This window comes from Schistocerca serialis, chromosome 9 (genome assembly GCF_023864345.2).
Source record: "Schistocerca serialis cubense isolate TAMUIC-IGC-003099 chromosome 9, iqSchSeri2.2, whole genome shotgun sequence".
NCBI lineage: Eukaryota > Metazoa > Arthropoda > Insecta > Orthoptera > Acrididae > Schistocerca > Schistocerca serialis.
In genome coordinates, this window is record NC_064646.1 from 350,527,427 (window position 1) to 350,542,531 (window position 15,105).

Below are 15,105 nucleotides of genomic sequence, written 5' to 3' on the forward strand. Positions count from 1 at the left end.
ATGTACCATTAACACATCATTCGCAGTCAGGTGGACAGGCAATAACAAATCCTGTGCACAGTAGACAGGATCCACTGGAGAGGTGTCACACGTAAACGGCTCCCGGGAGCTCTTCCAACGTACCTATTTGCAGCAGCTGCCGATCGGTTGGCAGCAGGCAGGGCAATTTCTGGCTGCTTACAGGCATCAAACAACTCATCCCGTGTTTGAGAACAGCATTCACAGTGGGGCTGCATTTTGGCTGGTACTATGTACTACAAAAAGCACTCCGTCTTCAGGCCACGAGTGGCCTACCGGGACCATCTGACCGCCGTGTCATCCTCAGTGGAGGATGCGGATAGGAGGGGCGTGGCTTTTGCAGACCGCTCTCCTGGTCGTTATGATGGTGTTCTTGACCGAAGCCGCTACTATTCAGTCAGGTAGCTTCTCAATTGGCTTCGCGAGGCTGAGTGCACCCCAAAAAATGGCAACAGCGCATGGTGGCCTGGATGGTCACCCATCCAAGTGCCTACCACCCCCGACAGCGCTTAACTTCAATGATCCCACGGGAACCGGTGTATCCACTGTGGCAAGGCCGTTGCCTTGTACTACAAGGCAGTAAAGAAATCTGTTGAGCTAAAAATATTGCTAGTTCCCTATAAGAATGCATGCTCAGGGGAATGGAGTTCTGATTTCCATCCATTGTTGCAGATTTTCTTTGATTTCCCCAAATTGATTATCAGTTTATAACATGAAAATTCCTTTCAAATAGGTCGCGAGTAATCTGTCCCTCCATCCTTATCCAACCAAGGTCGATTTCAATCTCTAAAGACCATGTTGTAAATGTGGCGCCTTTTTCCTTTCTCTCTCTCTCTCTCTCTCTCTCTCTCTCTCTCTCTCTTTCATGTGTCATTACATGTTCTCTGTGCAGTTTTTGTGATGAGTGTGTATTTTGACTAAGTATTAACCTTCCTGTCCCTGTATTTATTTAAAGCCTTCCTTATAGTCTGGACAACCAGTGAGCCAGTGCACTTAGTTGCAACATTTACAGTATCCATCATATTAATGAAACTAGGCAGACTATTTCCTCTTGTTTTGTCACTTTCATTATGAATGTTAGACCATATTCATAATGGTTAAAATGCGTAGTATTGGAGAACTTCACATATATTCGTAAGTGCCTCAGAGCGTGGCCCGCATGCCCCTCTCCTTCCCTGCCCACATCTCATCAGTGTCCCCTGTTGACTACCAAAAGGCTTAGTCGTGGCTTCTACTTACGACTGGGTCACAATATTATGAGTGATAACTGGAGCGAAGATTTACTGCCGAAATATCAAGCTGATATTGCACTCCAGTGACTGCATATGATCAATGATATTGGAAAAGGTGATGATATACCAAAATGCCACGTAAAGAAATGTGTAGTAATGATTGTTGATGCACCTCTCTCATTTTCTTTCTTGAAGGACATCATTTAAAGCCTCATGCTACAGACAGTTGCCAAAGGCCTGTTTCGTACTGAGTACTTGTATAAGCATTTTTCTAAGTAACTACTCATCCATGATTTTAATCTCGTGCACTGTGCAACAACATGTACACACAGTGTGAAAAATGTACGTCAGTCTGTAATCAAATTCTAGTGTGGTTTTCCTGTTATTTTAAACATTCTGATTTTTGATGTAATTGCACAGTGTGAACTTTCTTTTTCCTTGTTTTAGTAAAAGAAGATACATTTTCTTCAGAAGTTCTTGTCTCAAATTTAATGCATCAAGTCGACGATAAAATAAGAGAGTCAAAGGTACAGTTTGAGCAGTTACGGAACAGGTTTCAAAGAGAAGAACAGGAACTCCAAAGTAAAATAGACATTGCTAGGTAAGTTGATTTAATTATTCACTAAGGGAATCAATGTATCTTATTTTCACAATTTGAAATTTCATCACAACAGCTAAGTTTCGTGTTTTTATGGCAACTCATACATGAACCATAACATATTCATTGACTTTCGACTAAGAGATAGATAAATGAAGAGATAATATTTACTTTTATCCTTTTAGACATTAGTAGATACATCTGTGCTGATTACTTTAATGTTTTTCAGAGCCAGCAGTGTCTTACTATGAATATCAAAGAGTTATTGTGTACAGTATTTTAGTTGTGACTGTTTGAATTTGTAAATCCCGAATTAGAGACATAGATGTAAGCTGTAACAGGGAAAGGGTTATTCCTGACAAATTTTTGGAGTGACATTTTTGTCTTCAACTAAATTCATACGGTGTGATGTATTGTTATTTTGAGACACGAATTACTCTGCTAGGCATTGGAAGAAGAAAAAGTTTCTTTCCTTTTTGCTGAAAAGTTACAGAGAAATTTTTCTAAGTTAACATGCAGCATCCTAACTCAGAAGACAGGGAGTGAACCAGACACAGGCAGAATGTACATAATGAGTTAACAATTATTATTCTGATATTGTGGCTAGCCTGAGTGTAGTTTTAAGGAATTTTGTCCATGCAGGTCTAGGCAGATTGCTTGCTAGTTCCCCATCCTTAATGCCTTAGTCATATGATGTATGTGGTGGCTGTGCAAGATTTGTACAGGATTTCAGAAGAGATATCTCTAAAGCAAAGTTATGATTGAGAGTTTTGTCATTCTTTATGGCTAAGGTGAATACCCGATGGCGTGAACTTCAAAATCAAATCATTTGTATCGAAACTGGTAGTGCTCTAAGAAAAGAGCAAATAAAGTAGGTTTTGTAAAAATAATCAAACACCGGAAGATACAGGCTAGAATAATAGTAATATGGATTAGAATAGATTCTTCTCACCATATATAGGAGGTGTTGAATAGTGGACAGGATCATTTAAGACTGCCCTAATTCATGTTGTTGTAAAGAAAGTAATTTCTACATGTTTAACATTTGTGACTTGTGAATCCAACACCCCATTTTGATTGAGGCTGATAAAATTATCAGTGTCCTAGACTCCAACCCATCATATTCACTAGTTGATGGAGTGGTCTCTCCTACGTGGGTATCATAGCTACTGTGGCACTCTCTCTGCATCACTTCAAACTAATTGCAAATATCTGTTATAGGTTATCTGTTTTGAGCTGCCTGCAATCTAATTAAAAAGAATTACACCAGACGCGTTTCGCTTTTATTTACAAAGCATTTCAGTCTGTCAGGAATTCTCAGATATTAAAGCACAAACAATCTTTCCAAAGTTTTTAAGCTTTTAGAAAAAGATTGCACCTATGTTGGTCCAAGTAACCAACACACCATTGCAGCAGCTACGTTGTTACATTGACAGTTCTATTACGAGTTGACCACAATTTCTTTTGGGTTACTTCAGCTTGTGTGTAAAAGTTCAATATTCTGTAGAGTTTACATACAGGGCAGGGCTTGATGTAATTTAGAGGTACATCACATAAATATGTGGATTATCTGTTTTACAGCAAAACTAACGTTGCATTTGTAGCTGTAGTTTGAAATTGTACAACAGCACATGCAGTAAAATGTGTAATGAACAGTTAATAAGATGAAGCATTTGTTATTTTGTATTTAATTTAATAGCTTCTGTCTTGAAATTTCCTTTTTCTTGGTGGAATAATATAATTTATTATTTATATTACCTTCTCCATATTGTATGCTCTCACTGTGTTTGTGTTTCAGAGTTTCATGTTGCTGGATCTAATTCTCATTTGTTCTATTGGACATTAACTTTTCTTTCTCTTATGTTTCTGTTCACTAGAGACACTAAAGCAAAGCTAGAGCAGGAAATCACCTCAAAAAAACGACAAGCAGAAGATAATAAAGCTGAAGAATGGAGTGTCAAAACAGAAATTGAAGATGTAAGTACTATTTGTTTTTATGGTTGCACTAGATGTACATGTAGAATGAAGCAATGCATTTTAATTGGTTTAAAGAAGTTATGGTAATTTAAGAAAAAATTAGGTCAATTGAGGAAAAAATTTTATTTGAATTTTCATAACCAATGAAAGAGTGGGAAATGGGTTACCAAATTGACCAGTCTGGTTTGGCGGGGGGGAGGGGGGGGGGGAGGACGAATGATTGCTTGAAAGTAAAGAAAAAAATAGAAAGAGAGGTCAAATGTTTTATGGAATGATTTGTCAAAAAGTAAGAGATAAAATAGATTAGAGAAGCATTTGACACATCTTTAAATGATGCTCAAAGTCATGTGTAGTAAATGAGTTGCTAATGAAAATTTAAAGTTCCACTGGGCAAATATCCTCTAATGTCATGTATAAAATCTAAGTAGCCCGCAGCTCGTGATCTGGTGGCTAGCATTGCTGCCTCTGGATCAGGGGGTCCCGGGTTCGATTCCTGGCCAGGTGGGGGATTTTCTGTGCCCGGTGACTGGGTGTTTGTGTTGCCCTCATCATTTCCTCACATCACCATTCGTGACATTGGCTAGATTGTATTGTCTAAGAAATTGGACTGCAAAAATTTGGGACTTCGTACAGGCACTGACTGCACAGTTGACCACCCCACAAATCAAACATCATCATCAAAATCTAAGTTAAACCTTAAACTTTAAATTCTCAATTGGCATCTCATTTACTGTACATGATTTTGAGCATCTTTCAGAAGCATGTCATTATTCCCTGATTTTACTTCTTACTTTCTATTAGCATCTGTAAGTAGGCTACTGTTCTCATGTATAATTATAACTCATTCCATATCCATACAATTCTCTAGTATACTGGATCTATCAAACGTGAATAAATGAATAAAATAAATAAATTACTTGTAGACAAATTATTTCACAAAACATTTGCCTTTCTTTCTTTCTTTTTTTAATCATACAATGATATTGTCATGAGAAATTGCACTCATATATCATTGTCTCAGTTAGAAACTGAAAACATACCATCAGTCACACAGAGAAAACCTAAGATGCTACGGGGATATTGTGGTCAGGTATGGTGTGTGATTTCTTTAGTTGGTTTTATTAGTTCATATCTCACGGTGTATCACATCTACTAAGATTATTGACACATCTCAGTTTTGTGCAAGATGGATGCTGTACCTGTTGAGTTTTGGTCAAAAGCAAATGTGACCATATGTCATCAACGTTTTGCCCAATTTGAAAAGAATGCAACTGATTTGATGTGCCAGTTTGTTACTGTTGGTGTTGCATGGTCCCACAATTTCAATTTAAAAATAAAATGGCCGTCAAAGCAATAGGGGAAAAGTGGTGGTCCTGTGGCAAAAGAGGGGAAACTGATTTCATAGGGAGGAAAGGTTGTGGCCAATATTTTCCAGGCTCTAGAAGAGTATCTTCTTAATGATAATTTTGCAATGGAACAGGGGTGGGGATTGAAAATTATGAGATGCCTCAAAAAATTATTCCATCTGTGGTTATAAGTAATATTTAACTGTGTGTGTGTGTGTGTGTGTGTGTGTGTGTGTGTGTGTGTGTGTGTGTGTGTGATAATAAATCACCAAGACATTTAAGTTATTTGTGCAGAAAGTAAAAACTTTGATCTTTTGTAAAGAGAGAAGTGAAGGGAGTTACTTTTTTTGTCAAAGTAACCCATGTCTACACAGTGTTATGAAAAGTGTAGATTGCTACTCACCATATAGTGGAGATGCTGAATCACAGAAGTTATTCTCAATTACTACTCCACAGCCTGTACCATCTTGATCTGTCCTACCAAGACCAGCTTTCCTGAATTGCACAAGTGGGAGCTCTTCCTGCAATATATCCTAATTTCCCTTTACCCTCCTGGCATCAATCTTCATTAGTCACCATCCTTTATCCACCTATCCCCTTTCCAGTTCCCTCTCCAACACCTCACAACCTTCTATTCCACCAACGCACCCAAAGTATTTTTACTTCTCTCCTTTTACTCTACCCACCCCCACCCCCAACCACTGCTCCCCAACCCTCCCTGCCCTTGGTCAACCTGCTGACTGCACCTAGCTGCCCTACCCTCTCCTCTCCCTGCCTTGTCCCTGTATTCTCCCACAAGCAGAATTTTACTGTCCCCCACCCCTACCCTGCTATCCACCCCCCAGCCTCCTCCTTTCTCTTTTCTCTGTCCACCCAGATTGCTTCTCCCATCATCCACTGCTGCTTGCAGTATCGCCTCAGCTGCCAGAGACAGTGGACATGCGAGTGGGACTTGAGTTTGTATGGACATGTGTGCGTGTATGTTGTCCAATGCAGAAGAAGCCTTTCGGCTTTTGATGTGCCTGTCTGCGACTCATCATCTCCACTGTATGATCACTAGAAATCTATCTTTTTCATAATATTTTAATTATTTCATCCTGGATTTTCCATTGTTTGATCAACTCATTTCTATCATTGAGATGCAGGTATTTCTGCTCTATAGTTCCAAGGTTGTTGAAGGACCTGCAGTTCACAAAAGCTAAACAGTATGACTAGAAATCTATTGGAAAAATATATTTACTATTGTATTTTCCTACCCAACCAAAAACACAAGGTTTTTTAAAAATTGATAAATACAAAATAGTTAAAGAAGGTGATTCATAGTTTAAGATAATCCTTTTACTGATGAGAATAGTGTCATGTGGCATATAATTTCAATCTATCAACAACTATTACTTTATTTGTCTTATTGTTGCAGAACATTGTGTTTAAGGAGGAAAAGGTCCACATAAATTGTTGACTAACTTGATGCCTTACAAAATGAGAGATTCGAATTAAAAATTGTTGAACATGCACAGTGCTCACCGTATTTGGTACCTTCATATTTCTACCCATTCCTGCATTGAACGAGATTTGTTTCTTGAAACCATTTTTGAGGCCAGGCAGAGATAAAAGTGACAATAGTGAGAGATGATCTCTACAAAAATTGTTTATTTTCCATTCAATAAGACATGACAAAAGATACTTCATGAAAATAATGCGTATCTGAACACTTCAGTTATCGTGTTGTGATGTTGGGTATAAGATATCCACAGAGAGATACAGAAACCGATGAATGACGGCATATCTCTCAACAATTTGCCAACAGATGTTTCACTGTGTATCACTTGTGGGATACATTATCCAAGATGTAAAGAATAAGCAGTTTTAGTAAACCAGAGCAAAGAATATAGTATATAATTCAAGAAGAGATTATATTTTCACTCCATAATGATATATTTCCTTTTCTATTCCTTACACCCTCCCCCTCCGGCCGTTGCCTTTGTTTGGTAGGAAGGGTATAATTCACTCTTTAAAATATGCTCACAACAGAAATTATTGTATAACTAGACTTGTACTTTATTATGAAACTTGTTATTTAACTTGTAACCATATCAAATTTAAAGTTTTCTGAAATAATTGTGACACTTTCATTGGCACCATGGCACTCAAAACATTCAACAGTTGATTAATAGTTCATTCTGTAAATGCAGTGCAATCATCATGTGACGATGAAAATGTTATAAACTGATAACAGAAAGAAATAATAAAATGTATGTATGAATGCAGAGTCTCACGGCGATAACATTGAATAAAATGTTCTCGGGTTTCCAACCGCGTCAATTGATTAAAACTACACGAGCTTTTGGCCAAGCACTCCTTGGCCATCGTCAGGTGGTATGACTGCCAGTGGGCTGTTGGTGCGCCCTACTATACACTAGCTGCCGGCTGTGACGTCACTGGTGCCCGTGACATTGCCATATATGGGCACATTTTGAGTCGGCGTTCGATGTGCCCTCTTGCTGGATCCCACGCAGCACTGAGCTGCAAGCCGCCATCTCTCTTCAGGGTGTTTGCGGTAATTTTTATTTCAATAGCTTCCTTTATTAAACTGTCCCAGAAGCCGTTAGTGTGAGCCATGACAGAGGTATTGTCAGGAAAAGAAACTTGCTTTGCTGCCAATCTGTGGCTCTGTGTCATGCAAGATAAGCCACCTGTTGAAAAGACACAAGATCAAATCAATCTTCAGGCCTCCAACAAAAATCCATCAATTTCTGAGACCAGTTAAAGATGCAGTAGGTCTCAGGACACCTGGAGTCTACGAAATACCTTGTGACTGTGGCCAGAAGTACATTGGATAAACAGTGCGCACTGTGGAACAACGCATGAAAGAACATGAGAGGTATTATAACCTAAGCTATCCAGAGAAATCTGCGTTAGCTGAGCATGCATTAGAAAACGGTTCCCACATAAAATTTGACGATACCTCTGTCGTGGCTCACACTAATGGCTTCTGGGACAGTTAAATAAAGGAAGCTATTGAAATAAAGATTACCACAAACAACCTGAATAGAGACAGTGGCTTGCAGCTTAGCGCTGCGTGGAATCCAGCGATCGCGCAGTCCAAGAGGGCACATCAAACACCGACTCAAAACATGCCCATATATGGCAATGTCATGGGCACCAGCCGATGGCTAGCGTATATAAGGGCACACCAACAGACCACTGGCTGTCATACCACTTGACAATGGCCAAGGAGTGCTTGGCCGAAAGCTCATGTAGTTTTAAGCAATTGATGTGGTTGGAAACCCGAGAACATTTTATTCAATAAAATATATGTCATCAATTTAGAGGCTGTTTGCTAAAAATAACATATGTTACAACACACCCACGTTGCTTCCAAAATCTCATCTGCTGAAAAACTGGTTTGTTGTTTTGTTTTATAGATAGAGAAATCTGGTGAAGAACTTGTCAAATTAGGAAGAGAACTGGAGCAAGCAAAAACTAACTGGGAAACTGCTTGTCAAGAACTTGATGAAGAACAGCTGAAAAAAGAAATTAGAGATCAGCATCAAGAGAGCAACAGGTGATAAGTTACAGTAATCAATGTTTTGTTAAAATATTCTTCAACGTTTATGTCATCCTTTGTTTTGAAGTGCCTTGGTGATACTACACTTGCATAATGATTTGAGCTTGACACTGAAATGTTCTAAATACATATTAATTTTTAAAATAGTGTAATACCGTGAGTTCTCCTGAATGTGCTCTGATTTAAGGTGTAAGAATTTAATAGTGCCTATTTTACTTAATGTTGTTTGTATTTACATTGCTTCTGCCCTATCACAGCATGTAAATCTCAAGGAAGTGCCCCACCAAGTTCTGAGACATTGAATGTGTCATTGGTTGCCCTCTTCCTGACGTGGGCTGAATTGTTGTTGCCAAGTTTTTTTGGCAAACTGATCTAGAATAAAACCAAAGCTTTAGTTAATAGCAGATAAGTTCCATTTGTGTAGATTGGGGCCGTTAGCAGGCTAGCCCCACAAACCCAACCAGTTTTCTTCAAACCATCATACAGTGGCCTTTGGTCTGTGGCTGGGACTTTACATGTAGGGCAGTCAAATGCAAACCACACACATGCCACAGGGAGACCATGGAATGGCGTCATTCAAAACTAATCACCACACATGTTGAAGATACGTATCCCACTGTGAGACAAGACACTCAATTCCTGGTTCGTAGAATACAGTTGGCCGCTGACACTCACCACTGCACTCACTCTTGCACTTTGTTGTTCGAATGAAACCAACATCCACACGTCTTCCACCATGTCGCCAAAGATGTGAAAATCACTCTGTGAAAGATATAGACTGTATGCGGCATGTTGCAGTGTTTCCCAATTAAATCACTGAAGCATAGCCTTCGTCCGATTGATGGTTCGGGGGCAGGCATTATCATGCAACAGGATGACTCTGCCCAGTAGACCGAGGTCAAACAGTAAAGCCAGCAGTGGAAACATACCTCATCTCCTCCTGCCAAAGAAATCTAAAGTAGTTCACTCAAGTTTGGTAGAATCATGATGACCACCTCTTTCAACTGCAGAGGTCCTCTGCTTGTCAAGTTTTTCAATCCTGGAACCAAAACAAGTGTGCAGTATTATGAAGACACTTTGCAGAAACTGAGTTCCATCATGTAGTCAAAACACTCAGTAATGCTGTTGGACAGAATCATACTGTTGGATAATAACGCACACCCGCACACTGCCAATCAGACAAAGTCTACACTTCAGCAATTTGATTGGGAAACATTGTGATGTCCTCTGTACAGCTTGGATTCTTCAGCGTGTTATTTTCATATCTTTGGTGAGCTGAAGAAAGACATGCATGGATGTCAGTTTTTATCGGACGAGGAAGTGCAAGAGTGAGTGCATTTGTGGATCCAGCAGCAGCCGACCACTTTCTGCAGAACAGGAATTGATCTTCTTGTCTCCTAGTGGGATAAATGTCTTAACATTTATGGTGATCAATTTTAAATGGAATCATTCCATGGCTTTCCCCAGAGGGCTCGCCACTAATTGGTGGGTTCGTGCATGGCTACCACGGGGCCCCAGTCTTTGCAGCATCTTTTCTCTTCTGTGCTGCATGTCTATCCTCTTGCTGTTCTTTTTCCCCTCCCTTGGAGAGCATGTCTGGAATGTTATTGGCAATGTTCTACATTGTCTGTCCCTGATGTAAGAACAGTCTCACCACTGTTTTTCGCTCCCTTTTCCTTTTTTTGTTTCCTTCTCCTCTCGTTCCTCCGCTTTGGCATTTGAGGTTCCTCTTTTTCTTCTTCCTCCCAGTGAACTCCTGAAGGCCGGCCCACACATCTGATGCATAACAGGTGACTGGGTAACACGTAATTCCCAGCCACGGGTCAACAGGTTGGGTTCACACATATCCCTTGGTCCAGGCCAGGCCCAGGGAGGGTTGATTGCCTCGGCTGCTATCTTCCCAAATTACCCATTGGGCCCTCTGTCTTGTGTTCGGGAGGTGTGAACAATTACCTAAAGTGGGTGCATCCCCTTGTTAAGGAGGGGCCCCAGTTGAAAGGAGCGCACCATCAGAAATGCTGGCAATCATGAGGGATTTTCTCACAATGAGCCAATCAACGCCTACAAAACCTATACGTAATAAGGCTAATCATTCAAAGACCCTTCCCGCTGCACCACAATTTCCATACTGAAGATGATCAGTCCTTGGCCACAGTAAATAAGTTTATTATTCAGAAAGGTGTTGCTGCAATTGCTGGCCCTGTGAAATCCTGCTCTCATTTATGGAATGGCACTTTGCTTTTGGAGGCTGCTACTTATTCTCAAGCACAACAGCTTGCCGCCTCGCTTCTCCACGGCTACCATGTTCGTGTCTAGACGCATAGAACTTTGAATTGTTCCCGTGGTGTTGTTCACACTAGGCTGCTCTGTGAAATTATCACAGCCTGGCTGCACATTCAGAACCCGATGCGCTGCTACCAGTGTCATCATTTCAACCACACTAGAACGTCTTCTGGACACCTAGCCAAATGTGTAACCATTGGTAGGGGTGCACATGAGGGCGACTTTCTGTCTCCTTCTCCCTGCTGTATCAGCTGCAATGGTGGCCGTGCCGCCTCCTCTTTGGATTGTCCCATGTATCTTGATGAGCTGGCTGTCCAAGAGATCTGGGTAAAGGAAAAAGTTCCATAACCAGTCGCTCACGAGTTCCTGGCTAGTCACAAACCCTGAGTTCTCCCATCTGGCGCCTATAGTTCTGTTCTTGTTACCCTTCTGTCCATGAAGGACATGGCCATGCAGACATGCGACTTCAACTTCAGCTCTGAGGTTGTGAAATCAGCCATTGTCAAGGAAGCATTGCCATCCCCCTGTCCAGCTGTGCAACAAGCCATCAAACTCTCGCCTCAAGGGGCGAAGCCACCAGCTACACTACTGGTGGGATGGAAACGACAGAAGGAGTACTCCCGTGAAGACTTCCTACATCCCTTCAGCCAAAGGACACTTGAGTCTTCCTCTAACCTGAAAGGCTCAAAGGAGTCCACCGAAGGCAAACGGTCTCCCCCTTCGCCAACTCAAAGATCCTCCTCGACGGTGTTGCCACGTGATACCTTAGCCCGGCCAGCCTTCGTGTCGCTGGTGCGCACCACCAACCATTTTTCAGCGTTGGACTCCACAGACACACAGAACAATCAAGCCGATACTTCTGTCGACCCCATGGAGCAGGATTCTCCTGCTTCTGTGCCCTGTAGTAGCGACTCTTCACAGGCTGTCACTCAGCAGCCACTAAGGTGACACCCCTACATCTCTTCCTCATCATGATTGTCCTCCAATGGAACGTTTGCGGCTTCCGGTCCCACAAAGAGGATTTATGGCTGTTTTTAGCATCCCAGCATCCCCTCGTACTCTGCCTTCAGGAAATATAATTGCGCCCTCACGACTGCTTTGTGCTTTCACATTTCTTCCTGGTTCGTTTCGACCTTTCCCCTGAGGTCAGCATTTCATCTCGTGGGGGCGTTATGCAATCATACAGGATGACATTCATAGTCAACCCATCTCCCTGACTATCCATCTTCAAGCTGTTGCAATTCGCCTTTTCCTTCCCCACCTGACTTTTTCTCTCTGTACCATTTATGTCCCTCCGTCATTCGATGTCACCATGGCAGACTTTCTTCAGCTTATCGGGCAGCTACCACCCCAAATTCTGCTACTCGGTGACTTTAATGCACATCATCCCCTCACAAACATTATCCTTATTGCTGCAGAATGTTCCATTCCTCACACTTCTTCTTTACCACTCTGTGTCCCAGTCCCTTGCTGGACTGAGGTGTGTCACGACACAATTCGCACTCGGAGACATGCTCTCCGAGTTTTAACCATCATCCTATAATGGCAAACTGCATTCATTATAAACAGATGCATGCAGAGTGTCATTGCGTTCTTCGGGATAGCAAAAAAGCTAGCTAGATTTCATTCACTAGTTCTTTTAACAGTTCCACTCCTTCCTCTGTCGTGTGGGCCAACTTCCCGATGGCTATCTGGGACCGAGATCCATTTGCCAATTTCCGTCCTGGCAGTAGCAGATGATGTTATCGTGGACCCTGTTACTGTCTCCAACACCTTGGGCCGCCATTTTGCGGAAGTTTTGAGCTCTTCCCACTATCACCCTGCCTTCATTCATCGGAAACGAGTGGAGGCAGCTTGGACGATACCCTTGTCTTCTCAGAATCATGAGTGCTACAATGCCACCCTTACTATGAGGGAGCTAGATCATGCTCTCAGTTCATCTCGATCCTCCACCCCAGAGTCAGACACTGTCCACATTCAGATATTGCAGCACCTTTCTCTTACAAGCAAGCACTTTCTGGCAGATTAAAACTGTGTGCCCAACCGAGACTCGAACTCGGGACCTTTGCCTTTCGCGGGCAAGTGCTCTACCATCTGAGCTACCGAAGCACGACTCACGCCTGGTACTCACAGCTTTAATCTGCCAGGAAGTTTCATATCAGCTCACACTCCGCTGCAGAGTGAAAATCTCATTCTGGAAACATCCCCCAGGCTGTGGCTAAGCCATGTCTCCGCAATATCCTTTCTTTCAGGAGTGCTAGTTCTGCAAGGTTCGCAGGAGAGCTTCTGTAAAGTTTGGAAGGTAGGAGACGAGGTACTGGCAGAAGTAAAGCTGTGAGTACCGGGCGTGAGTCGTGCTTCGGTAGCTCAGAAGGTAGAGCACTTGCCCACGAAAGGCAAAGGTCCCGAGTTCGAGTCTCAGTCGGGCACACAGTTTTAATCTGCCAGGAAGTTTCATATCAGCGCACACTCCGCTGCAGAGTGAAAATCTCATTCTGGAAACATCCCCCAGGCTGTGGCTAAGCCATGTCTCCGCAATATCCTTTCTTTCAGGAGTGCTAGTTCTGCAATGTTCGCAGGGGAGCTTCTGTAAAGTTTGGAAGGTAGGAGACGAGGTACTGGCAGAAGTAAAGCTGTGAGTACCGGGCGTGAGTCGTGCTTCGGTAGCTCAGATGGTAGAGCACTTGCCCGCGAAAGGCAAAGGTCCCGAGTTCGAGTCTCGGTCGGGCACACAGTTTTAATCTGCCAGGAAGTTTCATATCAGCGCACACTCCGCTGCAGAGTGAAAATCTCATTCTGGAAGCACTTTCTGCTTAACACGTACAACCGCATCTGGGCAAAGGGCACGTTTCCCGGACATTGACCTGAAGCTCCCGTCATACCCATACCAAAGCCCAGTAAGGACAAAAACCTTCCTTCTAGCTACCGCTCCATCTCTCTCACCAATTGTGCTTGCAAGGTGATGGAACATATGATTCATGACTGGCTGGTATGGTGGCTTGAGTCTCGCAATTTTCTAACTAATCCACAGTGTGGATTTCGAGCGTGGCATTGTGCAGTTGACCATTTCGTTACTTTGTCCACCCATCTCATGAATGGTTTTGCCCGGAAATCCCAAACTGCGGCGGTGTTTTTCGATTTAGAGAAGGCCTATGGCACCTGCTGGAAAACTGGTATCCTCCGTACTCTTTACAAGTGGGGCTTCTGTTGCCGCCTGCCGTTTCCTTCAGGAATTTTTAAAAGACCAAGTTTTCAAGGTGTGTGTGTGTGTATTCTACCTTGTCGGATGCCTTTATCCAGGAAAATGGTGTGCCTCAAGGTTCCGTCCTGAACGTCGTCCTCTTTGCTATCGCCATTAACCCTATAATGGCCTGTCTCCCGCCAGGCATCTCCAGCTCCCTTTTTGTTGATGATGTTGCCATCTATTGCAGCTCTCCACAGACCTGTCTCACTGAGCAGCGTCTTTAGTGGTGTCTTGATCGTCTTTACTCCTGGAGCATTAACAATGGCTTTCGTATTTTCACTGACAAAACAGTCTGTATGAATTTCTGGCACGCAAATTGTTTTTTCCACCATCTTTACATCTTGGGACTGTTGCCCTACTGTTTGTTGAAACTATGAAATTCCTGGGGCTGATGCTCGATGGGAAACTCTCTTGGTCCTCCCATGTGTATTACCTGGCAGACCACTGTACGCGGTTCCTCAGTGTCCTGTGTGTCCCTATGGTACTTCTTAGGGTGCCAGTTGAACCATCCTCCTCCATTTGTACTGGTCCCTTGTCCATTCAAAACTCAACTAAGGGTGCTTTGTTTATGCGTCTGCACGTCCATCCCTCTTAAGCCATCTCAACACTATCCACCATCGTGGCATCCATTTGGTCACTGATGCCTTTTACACAAGCCCGGTTGAGAGTCTGTATGCTGAAGCTGCTGGACTACCACTGTCCTACCGCCATGAATTTCTCCTCAGCAGGTATGCATGCCATTTATCTGCCATGTTTGGCCATCCATCCTATGCCTCCTTCTTCGATGATTCCTTTGATCGCCAGAATGGGGTGCATCCCTCTTCTCCGTTACCTCCTGG

At 42.6% G+C, this 15,105-nt stretch overlaps 1 protein-coding gene across 1 annotated transcript in view; it reads left to right on the forward strand.

Annotated features, from left to right (window-relative positions):
• The window catches only part of LOC126419037 (DNA repair protein RAD50), a 263,592-nt gene that overhangs the window by 130,589 nt on the left and 117,898 nt on the right, over nt 1-15,105 (forward strand). Inside the window, exons 8-10 of the mRNA XM_050086099.1 lie at nt 1,698-1,851; nt 3,726-3,825; nt 8,597-8,736. Coding sequence (XP_049942056.1) covers nt 1,698-1,851; nt 3,726-3,825; nt 8,597-8,736 — 394 coding nt within the window. The remainder of the gene's footprint in view (nt 1-1,697; nt 1,852-3,725; nt 3,826-8,596; nt 8,737-15,105) is intronic.